This window comes from Apodemus sylvaticus, chromosome 5 (assembly GCF_947179515.1).
Source record: "Apodemus sylvaticus chromosome 5, mApoSyl1.1, whole genome shotgun sequence".
Lineage (NCBI taxonomy): Eukaryota > Metazoa > Chordata > Mammalia > Rodentia > Muridae > Apodemus > Apodemus sylvaticus.
Window position 1 is genome coordinate 17,304,952 of NC_067476.1, and position 17,050 is coordinate 17,322,001.

The 17,050-nt window shown below is 45.7% G+C and overlaps 1 protein-coding gene across 10 annotated transcripts in view; it reads right to left on the minus strand.

The window, feature by feature from the left end:
* Positions 1-17,050, minus strand: part of Dennd1a (DENN domain containing 1A) — a 480,683-nt gene that overhangs the window by 126,990 nt on the left and 336,643 nt on the right. For all 10 annotated transcript variants that reach the window (XM_052182388.1, XM_052182389.1, XM_052182385.1 and 7 more), the window contains one exon: positions 11,503-11,628. In XM_052182388.1, the coding sequence (XP_052038348.1) occupies positions 11,503-11,628 (126 nt within the window). The remainder of the gene's footprint in view (positions 1-11,502; positions 11,629-17,050) is intronic.

Consider the following 17,050-nt stretch of genomic DNA (forward strand, 5'->3'; position numbering starts at 1 on the left):
GTCAACTTGACTATATCTGGAATGAACTCTGACCTGGATCTTGGCTTGGAGATCTTGAGGCATAGTGGCTATGAATCCCAGAAGATTAAGACAGGGAGATCTCTCAGTTCCAGGTCATCTGGGACAAAGCAAATCACAGGCCCAGGTGAAGGCACACACCTTTAATCTGGGCCACACCTTCTTCTGGAGACCTACATAAGGACATCTGAAGAAGGAAGACTGACTCTCTTCTTTGCCTGCTTGCCTTGTGGGACTGAACAACTGCTAGATCCTTGGACTTCCATTCGCAACTGCTGTTGACCATCGTTGGCAGTTGGACTACAGACTGTAAGTCATCAACAAATTCCCCTAATATATAGAGACTACCCATACATTCTATGACTCTAGAGAACCCTGACTAAGACACACCTGCTGGCCAAACTCTCTGATCAGACAACAAACGCTTTGGAAAAAGAATGAGCTTGTCTTTACGAGTTTCACAGTCAGGACTGGAGTAGGAAGAACACAACTGGCATTTGAATTCCACACTCCACATCAGCCACATTGTTTTTCCCAAACTGCCATGAGGAGTAAGAGCTACCAGCAGGGTGATAACAGAGGTCTGGTGAGGGAAGGGCTCTGAAAAGCACTGGGCTAGGCAGAATTAACCTCTCATTGTTCTTTTCTAAGCTGTAGGGCCTCTGTAAAGTGCACTGTAAATATATAATACACTTGTAGTAGGTGTCATGAACATTCCAAAGTCTGTGGATTAGAAACCTACCAACCACCAACTCTTCAAGGAACACTGTGCTCGAAGTGCTGGATCATGGGCTGTTTCTTTCATGGCCTTCTCATAGGCTGGGAGCTAGCTGCCATCTTCACCCTCAGTCACATTCCTTCCTGTCTATGTCATGCTCCTTCCAGGCCCTATGCTCTGCATGTGCTGCTTCCTTCCTGCTCCCGGGGATTCCCATCCAGGTGCCACCTGCCCTGGGAGGCTTCCCTGTGCCCCCGTCCCCAACAGCCATGAAGATCCCTGCCACCTCCCACAATACTCCACTCTCTGCTCTTTTCCTGCCCTCCTCCCCTGCAGTGTCCTACAGAGGGCCATACATTTCCAGATTTTCATATGCTTGGAGCATTTTCTATCAAGGTTTGAGAATTGAATTAAAATTTTAATTTTCAAATTATAATAAAACTATTGTTACAGATATCTTTACTAAGTCAACTTTTTATGAATGCAGTTACTTTTATTATGATGAGAATAAACTGATTTTTAAAAATCCTAAAATTAGCTGAACACAGCCATGAAAAACATGGGCCGTGAGAAAGCTTACCACCACTAGGTGTCAGCCCAGGAATAGAGGAGGAAGGCTGTATTCAAACTCGTGTTTTACTTATTCATCCAATTATCACTATAAATAACAAATATTTAAACAACAAAATATTAGGCAATTAAAATTATTTATTAAGGGAATGTTTTTAAAAAGATATATAAAAATTTTGACATTTCCCCTTTGCAGAATAGTTTATAAATGGTGTTATTTTAACCTGTATTTGTCAAGAAACATTTGCACAGATTAGAGGAACCTAACTCTTAAGAGGAAAACCATCTCGGTTTTCTTCTGAAAGGCCCCCAAACTGTATGTAACACACACCATATGGTCATCCCCACTGTGGAGCGAGTGCAGGGCAAAGTGCATTGCCCCCACAGTTACACAGATGGAGGGGTTGGATCCTGGGTCTGCCATTCTGAAAACAAATGTGACGCCATCTTTCCCAGCCTCGGTTTCTCATCAGTAAAATGGGGCTATCCACCTCTCAGTATGGGGACTGAAAAGCAACAAAGGGACTGTAGCATGCAAAGCCCCAAGAGATGCTCTAGTCTTTTATTTTCCTCAAGACTTTAAGTCTTGCTGGGCAGTGGTGGTGCAGGCCTTCCAGGACAGCCATGGCTACACAGAGAGCCTGTCTCGAAACAAACACGAGAAAGGGTCCCCTACAACGTCATCTGAGGATGCACATACAAGCTAACACACACAAGCATATCAGCATCAAACAAAGGCCTGGCCAGGCCGCTGTATGCAGCGGACCAGTCATGTGGGATCTGGAAAGGATCATGTGAGGTCATCATGCAGCTTCAATAATCTCTTCTAGGCTATGTGTGCAGGCAGAGAGCCTGACCCCAGGATGGGCTACGACAGCAGTAAGTGTATCTTTGTTGGAAGTAGAAGCAAGCATAGGTGGTTGGTTAGTTACCATGTTTAAGTCAGTTTCATTATATGACCTTTTGCCTTTCTAATGAGACCCTGAAAAGGAAATCTTTCTGACTCATTTCTAATGATAACACCTACCAGTCTGGAGCCACCTGTGACTCCGCCTGCATAGCCAGGCTGTGAGCTTCTCAAGTGCAGGCCAGCGCACCGTTCTTTCCTACACCCACATACAGTAGACGACTGTAACATCCACAGAGCCATGGTGCTGGGACTAAAGCATGTGCCACCACTGCCTGGCTACATTTTTTAAAAAAACTAAGTGGCTACACTAAAACATGACCACCACTCCAAGCACGGAAAGTAGGCAGTGGCCGTTCATCTGCTCACTAACAGACACTGGCTGAACATGGACTGATGCTATGTGAGGAACACCAGGCCTGTCAAACTCACTGTAAAGGAACATGAGAGAGGAGGCAGGATTATCAAATGAAACTGAGTCAGGGCTCGGTGTTCTGCTGAGACAACCTGTAACGCGCTAGTTACATTTTACTTTTTCACATCTTCTCACACTTAGGGGCTTATTTGTTTCAACTGGGCATTCTCCTAGAACAACAGCTCTCTGTCCAACTGGCACTCACTGTGTGAGTCTGCGGTACAGAGCCTCCGGAGCCGTCCCAGTGTCTGATAGTCACTTTTCTCAATGACAAAGTCTTTCTCCCTCTTTAAAAGTTTCAATTATATTTTCTTTAATATATTTTAAAACCTGACTATCCTCATTTTAAAACATGAACGTCCTTATCTTGAGCCACACCTACCTGTAAGTGCTGGGAGCAATGACACAGATGAACAAATAGCAAATGCTGATTAAAGGAAAGCATTCAAGTGAGATTTCATTCAATTTTAGCATACAGCATTTGAGATAAAAGATGTATTTCTTCTGCTAGCTCGAAAGTGAAGACAGAACCCGTAAGCCTATGCTCTGAATGGCTACGGGTGCCCTGCTGCACACACATGCCAGGGTTCTAGAATGCAGCAGCTCCTTTCTCTCTTCTTCCCACTTTACCTCCCTGTCACCCAGAAAAGGCCAACTTGTAGCCAGTAGCTTTATCAGCATGGCACTGTGTGGGTGTTTTATATGCATAACATTTTTCTCAATAGTCATACAAAGTAGGTGCTATTTCCACTTACAGATAAGAATTGTGAGACTCAAGAGTGGAAGGACTTTCAAATGTATCCACTAATAGATGAGAGAGTCAAAGCCAGGTCCCCACAGCCATGCTTCCCCTCAGGCTGTGACCTCCTTGGCTCTCTGGAGTCACGGAGCTGCTGTGGTGGCTCCGGGAGCCCAGTGTTGGAAGGGTCATTCCCTGCTCCATTCTCAGGACATGATTTTGAATTCAGATTACCAGTAGTTCAGATAGAGGCAGGGGAGAGGGGGAGAGAGAAAGAGAGAGGAGAGTCCTGGGCAGTCCGCTCTGAACTCCTGCTCTCAGTGCACCTCCTTCGCTTAGGCTGATGGTTCAGGCTGTAATTCCCAGACTGCTTGCCTACAAGTGGGAAAAGATAGACTTTCCCAAGTCTGGGCTTCATAAAGTCACTGCTAAGCATGTAACAAAAGCATGGGCTCTGTGAAGAAAACCATTTGGTGGTTCCATGGGAATGGTATATGGCCCAGCAGAGGGGCATCTGGTAGCCTGTATAAAGTCCATATTAGCCTATGCTCAAAGCAAACAAAATGTTAAACCCTGCATTACCACAAGATACAGCGCCTCCACCCCAGGCATCATGCTTGTGCACATGTCACAGAATTAGTCACAGGCGACAAGAGGTGAGACAACTCACTTTTATGAAGCTCAGGCTTGTAGGAAAGATTTCTGAATAGTCAACAGATGCAGGGAAAACACAATGGGGTTTGTTCATGTACAGACTATTACTCAGTCTTGAAAAGGGATGGCATTTTGATATCTATTGCAACTTGGTTGAACTTTGAATTTATGTCACATAAAATAAGTCAGACAAAGAAGGACAAACACAGTGCTATTCTACTTCTAGAAAAACATCAGCGGGGAATATAGATGGTAGATTAGAGGTTACCAAGTATGGCAGGAGACAGACAGGGAGTTCCTGTTAATGAACTTTCAGGATCAGTTGACAGGGATGGGAGACTGTAAGACTTCCAGGGGTGAAGGCTGTGCAGCCCTGTGAGCACAGGCACGTCTGAGCTGTGCAACTGGCAATGGTTTCAACAACAAAGCTTGTATTTTCCACAATTGAAATAGTCTAAAGACAAACTTCGGGTCCATTCCAGATTTCCCTATTCATACGATATGTAGGGAGTCACAGGGCCTGTGCTTGGTCACAGGTACCCATTCCAGTCTCTTGACTTCCCGGTTTCTCATCGGCTTACGGCTGCTCAAGATGGAAACATGGGCAATTAGTCACTGCCCTATCAGAGCTCTAGGGATCCTTTGCACACCACAGCCCATCGAGGCCCTAGTGTGCACCACTCAGCCTCTCTCATGTGAGACAGCTGAAAATGGCCTTTTCCCTACACTGGATCAAGTAGATCTCCAGAGTCAGGCTCCTGCACACTCCTCTTACCCGGAAGGCTTAGGAGTAAGAGCTCCTCAAAGCTCTATTCATGGAGATGTTGGTAGATTATAACCTAAAATACTGAAAGGTGAGAACTTACCCACCCAGCAGGGGAGTATGGTTAGGGCAGTAATGGCTGTGGCTTACTCAGTGACATACAGTGTAAAATGTATAAGATGTCACATTTATTGTGGGACAAACAGACTTTAATCTTTAATCTCTTGAGCTCTGGATACCCTTTGTATCATGGGGAAACAAGTAAATGCAATGTATTCATAAAGTACATATACACACAGATGCACACACAGACACACACACATATACATTTGGTATAGTTGTGATGTCTTAATTTTTTAATTTAAGAATAATTTCCTACTTTTCATCTCTTAAAAAGTAAACATAAATACCGTTTCTTTCTGCAAGCTCAGGAGATGGTCAATGTCACTTAAGCAGAATTCTGAAACCTTTAGTGCAGTTCTGACTGCTACAACACAGCCTGATGCATTCATGCTTGAGAGCCGAGCTATCAACCTGCCTTTATCTTAACTTCTGCGCCTTTGAGGGGTTTTAGGTGGATAAATATGACTCAGCAAAATCACGTTCAAAGCCAAGGGATGTAAGGTGAACGACATGAGTGTCCTTCATTTACACCTAGAATGGACTGACTGAGACAGGTGCCGTGTGTTCATACAGCCTGTTTATATCCCTGTCACCTCAGGGAAAGCAGGCCAGTGGGTTAGCCCTGAGAGGGACACACTGGCTAACTAAATAAGAGTACCCATTATGTTCCACCAAGCTGTGTTCCCACAGCCACCACACAGAACAGGCCACTTCCCCAGATGCCGACGTGCCCAGCAAACGTGCTCTTTGAGTAGACATTTCCAGGACCCATTTGGCCAGATACAGGAGATGTATCCTCATATGCACTGCCTCAAGGCGACTCCATGCAGAGGAGGAGTTAAGAGACTGCACAGAAGGATCAAGTGAAAGCTTAAACTATGTTCAAGAGTTCATCAAAACAGGCCAGTGCATTTCAAAGGGGGTGGATCAGTCTTGCTCAGATTTCCTGATGATATCATTTTAAACAAAGGAGCAAGGTAGAATATTCTTTTTAAAAAGCATGCCTTCTCCCTAGGAGAGAAAAGGGGACCATTCAAGGCAAACTCAAGAATCACACTGCTATCCACACCCTGTGAAAGTTGTTCTCTTCTACCAAGCAGATAATGGATCCTTGGCCTAGCAATTAAAATCATTTGTCTTTTATCCCCTTCTTGCCAAAAAGGACCCCAGCCCTAACTAGTTAATCCTCAACACACACTGCTGCTCCCAGAGTTGCCTGGCAACTACCAGGAGGCGTGTCAGAGAGCAAGAAAGGCCTAAATAAATGAGCCAGAGCCTGTGCTTGACATGGATAAAGAGGTTCTCCAAATGGGGCTTCCTGGCTGCTTGTGGTTCTGTCATTTAAGTGGGAAGAACAAGTTGGCTTGGGCAACACTGTTAAATGCCCTGGGCTTTGCCACTGATTTTTTCCAGGTAACTGGAAAGTGGGTCACATGCCCCTGTGATTTGCAGACACCTCCCCTCTTCCAGGGAAAAGCTATCTCCAGAGCCTTTGGACAGAGTAAGGAGCAACACATGCATAGGGAACACAGGCCTGGGGCCCATCCCTGCCTCCCACACTGCCCTATCCCCTCATTTCTTACACCCATTCTTCTGTCCATTGGTCCAAAATACACTGGCTAACACCTACACTCTGTGCCACGGCCTGTGCTTGGCACTCACGAGAACTAGAACAAAGACAGGCAGGGAGCGCAATGGGAGGAGCCTTCTCTTGCAGCCTCCTAGCTCCCACCTGTAAATGGACAAGACAAAGGTCAGGCAAACAGGAAAGACGGTGGCTGGGAAGCCACTTGAAGGTGAACTATGCCTGATTTGTGGGAGCCACTGAGGAGGGTGACCAGTTATTCTCTCACTTTTACTTTCTTGCTTCGAGAAGTCCCTTTGAAATGTCTTGCTCTGAAAAGACCCACCTAGCCCAGGCTAAGCTCAGTATAGAGAAGCCTCAGGAAGATGGCCCTTCCCTTTCCTTTGGACATGGGTAAAACAAAGCTCAAAGGGACTTTGAATGTTTCTAGTAGGGGGAAAACCAAAACAAGACAAACAAACAAACAAACAAAAAAACCGGACAAAGGCTCTCAAGTGAGTGTGAATCACAGGCAGGAGCCTTTCAGGCCGGGCTTCTACACAGGTAGGCAGGGTCAGCTGACCCTGCAGCAGCGGCATCCCAAACCCTTGTGGCTGGGGACCAATCCTAGCAAGGAGGAGGAGACACAGTCAGGCTCCACATGGAGAGAAACTGAGGCCTGAGCCACAGCCGCCTCGGAGCAGAGCACCCAGCAGCTGCCCTTGCTTTCAGAGCAATGCAAGTGGTTACTCTGAGGTCAGCAGTTTCCTGCCACAACCCAGCACTGTCTGGGTGGGAAGACACTACTTGAACAGCAACACAGCACAAGCAGTAATGGCAGACATGGCTGAGGGGTGGGCGGTGACCCCAGGCTGCTCAGGGCCCTCCCCTCTGCAGGCGCTTTCTGCTCTCCGCCTCCTGCTCCTCCTCTGGGCTTCTGGTTCTGTTCTGCACATGGCCACCCATTTCTTCCTCCCTCAGCACCAATGCTTGAAATGTTCTTGGATCCTTTGAACTAGGTAAATCCAGACTAGAGAAAGTACTTAAGAAAAATTACTCAGGACACCACAGACCATGTCTTGCCCTCAATGAGCAGGGTACTGCAGAAGCCAGCAAGTAGGTGGTTGAGTGATAGAGAGGAAGAGCTTTGTGTGCTATGAAGACAGAACAACTGGAGAAGGGAGGGTGGTGAAGAACAGTTTGATGTGAATAGCCTGCACTGCCACCTGAGGCCATGGGGAAATCCTGGCCTGTACTGCTGCTGAGGGCCATGTCTGGGTCCATGGTCCTGTAACAGCAGAAGCCTGTCTGGGCTGCTGCCTGGGGCCATGTTGATTCTGAGGGTTGAATAGATCTGGCCCTGCCCCTCATCTGGGCAGTGTAGGAGAGCTGGTCACACCTCTCACTGGCTACAGCACTTGGGAGAGTGATCCCCACACCTCTCCCGGGCAGCACAGTAGAGTTGGCCCTGGTAGAGAGAGGGTGCAGGTGAACTGTACCTGGAAGGCACGAGAGCAGGAGAGCTTGACCTATGCCATAGCTCTCAAGGACAGGAGAGCTGGCCCTGGTGGTGTGGGTGCAGGAGTGCTGGCAGGCTGACCAACTCAGCTGTGACCCAGGCCCAGATCCAGGGCTTTGAGTTAGACCACCCCAACATCTACTCCATCTCTGAAATGCTGGAGCTTGTGAAGGGGCCAGTCCTACAGAACCAAAGCTGCAGGATCTCTATAACACAGGGCATCAATAGGATATCTGAGAGGAGTCTTAGTGAGGATCCAGTACTGAAGGTGTGGCAGAAGCCAGAGACCTCAATCCAGACCAATGGCTCATTGCAAAGAACATTTGCAAGTAAAGAAGTGTGAATAAAAGAGTAAATATACTGTGTGATACATGGCAGCTTCCACTGCGAGATGTTGTTTTGTTTTTTTCTTTAGATAGGGAGGTTGCAAGGGCAAAGAACAGATATGAAAGAAAGGAGGGATGGATGAAATTGGGGTTCATGATGTAAAATTCACAAACAATCAATACAAAGTTAAAAAATATTCTAATAGAAAGAACTAAACAAAGAAAAAAGAAAGAAAAATCATTCAAACTACATATGAAGATAGAAAAAGATGTTCTCATTAGTGTGGCTTAAAATTGCAGAATGTGAATAACAGACATTAAGATCAACGACAGGATAATGAGTGGGCCGTGGCCCTGAGTTCAGATCAGAGGTGCTAGATAAAAACCTCTGAATATGGCTTACATATCCACCCTCTGGCAGCCTCCCAGGTAACTGTGGTCCACAACCAGGCTGTTTTCAATAACACTGGATAAGAAATTTTATATGATGTAAAAGTGCTTACTCATACTAATGGCAAAAACAGACTAGTAAGTGGGATGCTGGGTTGCAGGCCTGCTGACACCACTTTAACTCTAGATGATGGGACCAGGGTGCTTCTTATTTCTGTTTCTTTAAACATTTTAACCAAGAGGCAGTGCTATTTTATTTTATTCTCTTAGTGCAATGGATAGAATTCAGAGCCTTGTGTGTATACCATGCAGGCTATACTGATAAACTGAGCTACATCCCCAAAATAACTAACTAACTATCTATCTATCTATCTATCTATCTATCTATCTATCTATCTATCTATCTATCAGTCATTACAAGTGTATGTAATAGACAAGGGTGTGTCTATGTGCTTGAATGCAGTGACTCATGGAGGCTAGAAGAGGGTATCAGTTCTTCTTGTGCTGGAGTTACAGGTTGTTATGAGTCTCCTAACATGGGTGCTGGGAACTGAACTTAGGTCCTCTGCAAAAACAGTATGAATTTTTAACTGCTGAGCCATCTTCTGAGCACTAATCGGTGCAGTTTTATAAGCAGACCACTAAAATGTGGACAGTTCCGGGGAAGCAGTCCTGACCCACAGCACTGCTGGCCCCAGGCCCAGATTATCACCTAACACGCCATTCATTCTCCCTGTCTTGCAGCCACTTCTCATGGTCATGTGTCCTTGGCAGCCATTGTAAACAGTCTTGCATGAGGTATTGTACTGTCCCATTTTTCAATGAGGAGAAACTGCTAGAATTAAATTTATAGTTTAAAAATTACATAAGTAACACAGTGACCACTATTGGCGTGATGCTTAATTGGGAAACTGTGGGCCTTCTAGTGTCCCTTTTACAGACAGAAGCCATTCTTGCACAGATGAATGTAAGTGAAAGTGTGACAGGCCTGCCACATCCCATGGATTCTAAGATGAAAACTTCTCCCCACCAAACATGAATCATCTAATTGATGTTGTGCTCTTTTTCTACCGCAAATGACCAAATGACAACTTAGATTCAAGAAAACATGCTGCATCTATAGCCAAACCTGTCGTTAACTCCAGATGATGCTTTAATGTCTATGTGGTATGCATCACGTGGGGTCACAGAGATTCACAGGCATTTGACAAGTACATACTGTAAACATTCAGTCTGTGCCAATTCATTTCCACCACAAATCTATACCATCCCACAAGGTATGACTACCATGGCATCAGGCTTTCCTATTTGTACCAGAGGCACCACCAGCCTCCCTTAGCCTCCCAATCTCTGGAGCCACTTTGACATTATATGCCATTTGTCTACTATGTTTCATCTATTACTAGGCCCAGCCTCTTTTTCCACCATGCGACATTCTGGTATAGCCCATCACTGTTATAAAACTCAACCCTGCCATCAGTGGTATCCTATCTCCATGCGGAACTTTATGCTCCTAAAGAGTAAAGCGCACACTCCTACACACGCATCCAAGCCTCTGCTGATGCTGTCTCAGCCCATCTCCACCTTCAGATCACAAGCCTTGGTAAGCTCGAGAGCCCATACTTGTGACTGGGTATGGAACCTCTGTTCTGTTCTTTCAAGGTTTCCTTCTGAGGTCTCATCTTTCCTAAGACACACGTCAGGGCTGTTTGAGGCTAACAAGAACCAGAAAGGAGAAGCAAGATGTATCCACTTCTGTAGGTGAAGACAGTAAAGTTTAACCACACAGGGTGACTTGTTCAAGTTTTATGCAGCTAAGAAGTCCTGAGCCAGGTTTAAATCCCTGGGTTTCAGTGCTTTAGCCCAGAGCCTGCCAGTCAGGAGCAACTAGCAATTCTTCTTCTGGAGGCGCTTGTGTCCAGCTCAGATCTAGTACTATGCATTGGATTAAATAAACTCTGCATTCTACACATGCATGTGACAACCATGAGGCAAGTACCAGGGTGAAAAATGTGTCCAGCTTTCTGGGTCCCACCAGGCCTGGGGAAGGAGTGGGACAGTTCTCCCACCTTCCTTTTAGAGAGGCGTGAGGACAATATTTTCCTTTAATTACACTAACTATTAAAACTTGATTGGTTTGTCTGGGCCCGAGATCAAGTCAGAGTTGGAGCCAGCTCCCTTCCAGACCAACAGGACATGGGAGCTTGTTTTAAGCTGATAGACATTAGAAAGACCTAGGAATAGTCTAGAAACAGATTGTATTGACCTGGATCAGAATGACCACAGTTGGCCTGTCACACACAGGCTGCCTGGGCTACATATGCATTCTGCTCAGCCAGAGGCAAAAGTAGGCTGAATAGAGGGACATCCATGGGAGGCTTCACGTGGAAGCAGTAAGAAGTGGTGGAACTGCCACTAGTTTCAGGAAACACCTGACCTCTTTGTAACTATTACCTCACAGGGCAGGTAAGGGAAATGAATGGTCAACCGGGCTCAGGGAAATGCAAGAGCTAGGTATGTAGGTAACTACTGCTCAGTCCTTACTGTGTTGTGCTCATTTAAATCATGACTATATATATAGGAAGCCACCAAATGTGAATTCCCAGATGAAGGGACTCTTTGAAAGACAAGGAGCGGTGAGGTAAGTGCAGAGCATAATCGTGAGCTGGGGCTGTTGGTAGCCATGTCTCATCCCTGGAGTCTCCTCAAGGCCAGCCAAGGACTTCTCCTATCCAGAGGTGGCTCCTTGGTCCCTAATCAAACACAGATGTTGTTACATGCCAAGAGGCTACTTACTGGCTCAATTTTCAGTGCATTCCGGTAGCTACCAAAGAAAGCAGCCTGAGCCTTGAGGAAGGCTCTGGCCACCCCATCGCCCGTGGTTGTGGAGACCTTCTTCAGCCTGTTCTTCAGGGAGGAGATCTGGTGAAACAAAGATGACAATGTGAGAGCAGGTCATAGAGGGACAGATGGCTGAGCCTAGTACCCAGAGGGCCTCAGACAATTCCAGGAGGGAGTCAGTTTGATTGGAAAAAAAGGTGTCTTCAGCATTAGAAATTACTGTGGTATATTTTACAAATCTCTAAATGCATTTATTAGAAAATATAGTCTGGTGGTAAGACTAATCAAAACCATCCAATTCTAGAACATTTTCACAACTTCCGGAAGAAACCTCATGATCCCACCCTAGTCCTAGACAACCATGCACCTACCCAACTACATGGAACTACAGGACCAAAAAGTAGCTCACGTGACCAGATTCTTTCATGCATCACAATGCTCAGTTTTCTATGTGGCAATACATATGAAGTCTTCATTCCTTTCTGTGGTTGATCAACATTCTACTGCACTACACCTTATTTACCTATTTCTGCTGGATGGTGATGAATCCTAGTAGCTATTATACAGATTCATGGTATGGAGACAGCAGAGGTTTGGAGGCAAGAACCTGAATAGCCAAAGTTGCCTGTGTACTGAAGATCAGCTGAAAGGGCCGAGTACAGGGAGCTCTCCCTGAGGTAGCTAGAGGGAAGAGTCATTCGCAAAGGTCAGAAGGGACAGGTACAGCACACAGGAGCCAGCCACTCCACTTCTATAAGGCGAAGGGCAACAGAATACAGTCTTTGAAAGTAATTGGGCATCTATCATATCAACCCTAGGTGCGTGTATGCGTGTGTGTGAGCATACATGTATGTGAGCATACATGTATGTATGAGTGTGTGAGCATGCATGTATGTTGTGCACAAGCATGCAGTCCTCTGCTGTGCTTTCCTTTCTGGGACCACAGACTCAAAGTCACAGTACTGAGGGGTCCTGAGGAGTGATGCAGGCCCCTTGGACCCTTGACCTCTAGGAAGGTTCTGCCATGGATTTTCAACTTGAGATAGAGGTATAAAAAACCATGCTTTACTAAAATGTTAAAAAAATTACCAACTCTAACCCCCCAAATAATAAAAACTCTGTCCCTCTTGAGGACTAGGGTGACATTTCCATCCTTTGAAATGGTGCCCGCCACTGTCACTCTTCTTCTGGCTCCTCAAAGGCCTTGGGCCACCTGTGCTGCGGATTATTCCTCACTTAACCTTCCCTGGCCTTTCCCTTTCATTCAGGAGGTGTTTAATTACCTTGGATTCACAAGCTGCACTTCAGGTGAGCCTCTCCTAATGGCCTCATTACCATCTTACACAAAGAAGGAGTGGCTGATGGGAACTGAGCAAACAGGAGTGAGCAAGCGCCTTCCTGTCAGCCCCCGCTGGTCTGAAGCTGGCCAAGTGGTCCCAGGCTCCTGACACCCCGTGAGCACCCAGGCCAAGACTTCTGAAGACCTCACTCATCCCTTACCATGGAGAAGCTTTTGTCTTGACCTGCAGGCACTTCAAACTTTGAAACTGCAAGCCTATGTGTATCTAATGGCTCAGAATTGCATTCTGTCTCTTAAATAAAAGCAAAGAAAACGGAAGGCTTAAATAACCCACCATCATACATCTAAAGCTGAACTTGCCCTGAGTGCTCCTGGGGTGCTGGCCATATCACTACATAGGGGCTTGTCAGGGGTAATTTGGGGTGGTAGACGTGTCAGTGAGGATGGCTTCCTCCTTTAATCAGTTGTCACAGGAGGAAGACCAAAACCAAAGGGAAGAGGGCACAAGACTGCACTCAACAGTTCCTCTCTGCATTAGCCTTCCTCCTCTGTGATCCACCTTGGGCACTGCAGCACCATCAAGGCAGCTCCTGGGCCCCAGGCCAGACTCTGCCTCTTCAGCCCTGCTCACAGCTACTCTGACATCTCATCAGCACCACCCTAAACCTGCTCTCACCTCTCAGTGCACACGACCTTGGCCCTTCGAGGTGCAGCTCAATTCATTATCTGGTGGGCTGTCTGCTTTTACCTCTTCTCAAGCCACCTATTCACCGCTGTCCTGGTAATCTTGTAAATAACCAAATATAACAACTTTATCCTGGGGCAAATCCTCTGGCACCTGGGCCTCCCCATTACACCTTTGGAATAGCTGGGCTATTATACTAGGCTGGACTAGCTATCCTGCTTGACATTATACTAACTGATATGAAATCACTTCAGTCCAGAGGATTCTCACAGACTTGATTTGCCTGTGCCTTGTCTGTGCCTATCTTGCCATGGACATCCATTCATTCTTTGGAAGACAGTCTGCATCTATATTACCAGGGTCCATGAAGTAACTGCAGCCTCATGGTACAGTGCTATATAGTTGGGAATGGCAGAATTCTGAACCATCCTGAAAAGATGTTCCCCAAACATAGTCAAATAAGGGGAGATGAGACTCAAATTGCAGGACAGTGTGTATAGCATGAATCATTTACTAACTCATGTAATATATATATATATATATATATATATATGTGTGTGTGTGTGTGTGTGTGTGTGTGTGTGTGTGTGTGTGTGTGTGTGTGCAGTAAAACCAGAAGTGTCATGCACCAACCATTAGTTATGTAAGGGTACTTTGTTTTATAAAATTGATTGTTTTGATTATTCCTCATAAAAACGCATGCTACTTTCATTATAAAGAAGTAGAGCGAGGTATTTTTCTTTAATAGTCAAATTAGCCACTGCCTTGGGCTAAGGGAAAGAAGGTACCAGATGTTCCCCCATCTGTGATAGTCTTTTGACCACTAAGCTAGGCCTGTGGACCATGTAGGCCTCTGCCATGAGCTGCAGTCTATCGTGTCTCTTGAGAGCCCCAAAGCCCCCAAGTACAGCACTTCCTGCTGAATGAAAGTAAACAAGTTTGGAAAGGCATTTACCATCAATCCAGGAGCTAGGACAACATTCCTCAGGATTAGGAGCTGATCTCAGCTGGCAAGGACCCTGGGTGTGGGATGGGGTGGGAGACAGGACTCACACTCATCCAGTGAATGAGATTTAGCTCAGCAGCAGGCAAACCAGTGGCTGCACACTGAGTGAGTGGGAGGGAACACAGACAGCAGTCAGTCACTGCGGCAGAATGACACAGGTGTCACTGCTCTCCTTCAGCCTACTTCTGTACTGTGCCTCTGTGCTTGGTCCTCAGCGTCTGTCTGTCTGTCTCCCTCCCTCTCTTTCCCTGCCCCTCCTCTCTCTTAGGTCTCTTGATTTCACCAGCTGCCCCTCTGTTCCCACAGCCTCCTCAGGCTGCAGCACAGGGGTGCAATCTGCTCAGCTGAGGCCTGGGATTGGTGACCTGGCTTCCTGCTTTCTTTACCTGTTGAACTTCAGCTCCTTTACATCCTATTACTAATATTCCTTATTGAAACCTATAACAAAGTCCACACTAATAAATCTTTTAGAGCCTTCACACTTGATAGAGTGAAGCCCTGTTCATCCTTTTTGGTGCTCACGAAACTCTTATTTGCTAATAACCAAGGCTGAAGATGTGCTTGGTTAGAGCTATACCATGAATGGATGAGGCAGAGCTCCTGGGCCTTTTAATCTAGTTCCGAGCAACCAGTAGAAATGAGCTCACTACTGGCTTAAAAGGGAGTTCCACTCCATCCATCCATCCATCCATCCATCCATCCACCCACCTATCTATCTATCTATAAAATCATCTATCATCTCATTATTTAGCTTTTTTTTTTTAAGTGTCTCTAACCCTGTCTGTCCTGGAACTATGTAGACCAGGGTAGCCCTCGAACTCAGAGATCTGCCCTGCCTCCTCCTACCCCCACTCTAATGCTGGGATTAAAGCCGTGCTATCACAACCAACTTCCTTTAGCTCTTTATATAATAGCAGATTACGTATCTTTATCCTATGAAAGAGGTGGGTAAACCTTGCAACGCACAGCAGCACTCAACAACAGGTATATCCCCTGACTTTGCTGAAACTTGTGGCTTGGGGGTAGGAGAGTTCTGATGATACTATGAAATGTCATACCCAAGATATTGTTAACCACCTACCTTTTGCTATCAGTGCTGACACCTTACGATATTTCAAACATTCTGGTATTGCTCTGAGTCCTAGTAAGGCCTGAACCTATGTCATTCAGATAAGGTTCTGTCATTTCCATGATTACTCACTAATCTCTAGTCCCACTGGCTATTTCCTATTTGCAGTGCTCTCACCTACTGTTATGCTCTTACCTCACAGTGCAGAGCAGTTTAGCTGAATTTTATACACTGATGGGAATGATCTACCTCTTGCCTGGTGCTATGCAAAAGCAGATTGCTCAGAGCACTTGAAATGTGGCTGTTATGACTGAGAAACTAAAGGCTGTATTTTACTTTATTCAATTTGAATTTAAATAGCCATCTGTAACTAGCGGATACCATATTGGATGACACAGGGCTCTGTTCAAATGCTATATCCTCATTTGGATACCTCAGGCTAGACCAAGGTTCTCCTGCCAGGGATCAACTGTACCCTCTCCACTACCCATGGCATTACACATGGCCATGAGTAATGATGAATTTGACAACAGCAATTCAGTCTTGTATGTTCTAATAGACTATCCAGTAGGACCAAGGTAGGTATATCACCTAGCTAGAAACACAGTTCTCAAGTCTGGCTCAAGCCAGTCTGTGCAGGAGCCCTGCACAAAGTTGTACTAACTGCTGGGTGTGTGAATTGTAGAGTTCAGTATTTGCTAATCTGACAAATTAAATATAAGAAGGGACAGAGAGGAACCAGAAAAAGGAAAATCATTTGGAATGTAAACAAAGAATATAGAAAAGAAAAAAAAAAAGAAAAAAAAGAAGGGACAGAGAGTCATATTTCCCTCCAAGCAAATTGATTGTCTTCCTTTCTTGAATAAAGTAGATATTAGACTTAGTTCCAAAAATCCCTGGGGCAGAGGGCAAAGTGACTTGTTTTCTCCTCTGCAGAGATGGGAAAATACTAGCTCACTTTGTCCTCCTGCCACTAGCAGTAAAAAATGGTCTAGTCTGTTTACTTATTGGTGAGCGCGCTTAAACCGAGGTCAGAGGCCTGCACCCCTCTTTGGTGTGCATGCCTAAGGGCATCTTCACTGGTCACTTTCTACCTTATTCCTCAAAGCAAGGTCTCTTGCTGCATTTAGAACTCATGGGTTTGGTTAGACTTGCTAGCTGGCTTGTTTTGGGGATCCCATTCCACTCTGCACCCTGAGATTACAAGCAGGCTGCCAAGCCCTCTGGATTTCATGTGGATCTTGTGGGGTACAAACTCTGGTCCTTGTGTTTGTGAAGCAAACACTGTAATTGGCTGAACCATCTCCTAAACCCATACACCTTATTTTTGAGCAGTCTTTTCAATAAAAGACTGATGGCCCTTAAGTCTCAGGGACCCTCCTGCCTCTGCCTCATTGGCTCTGGAGCTGGTCTGCTATTGTTTCTGGATTCTTTTAAGTGGTT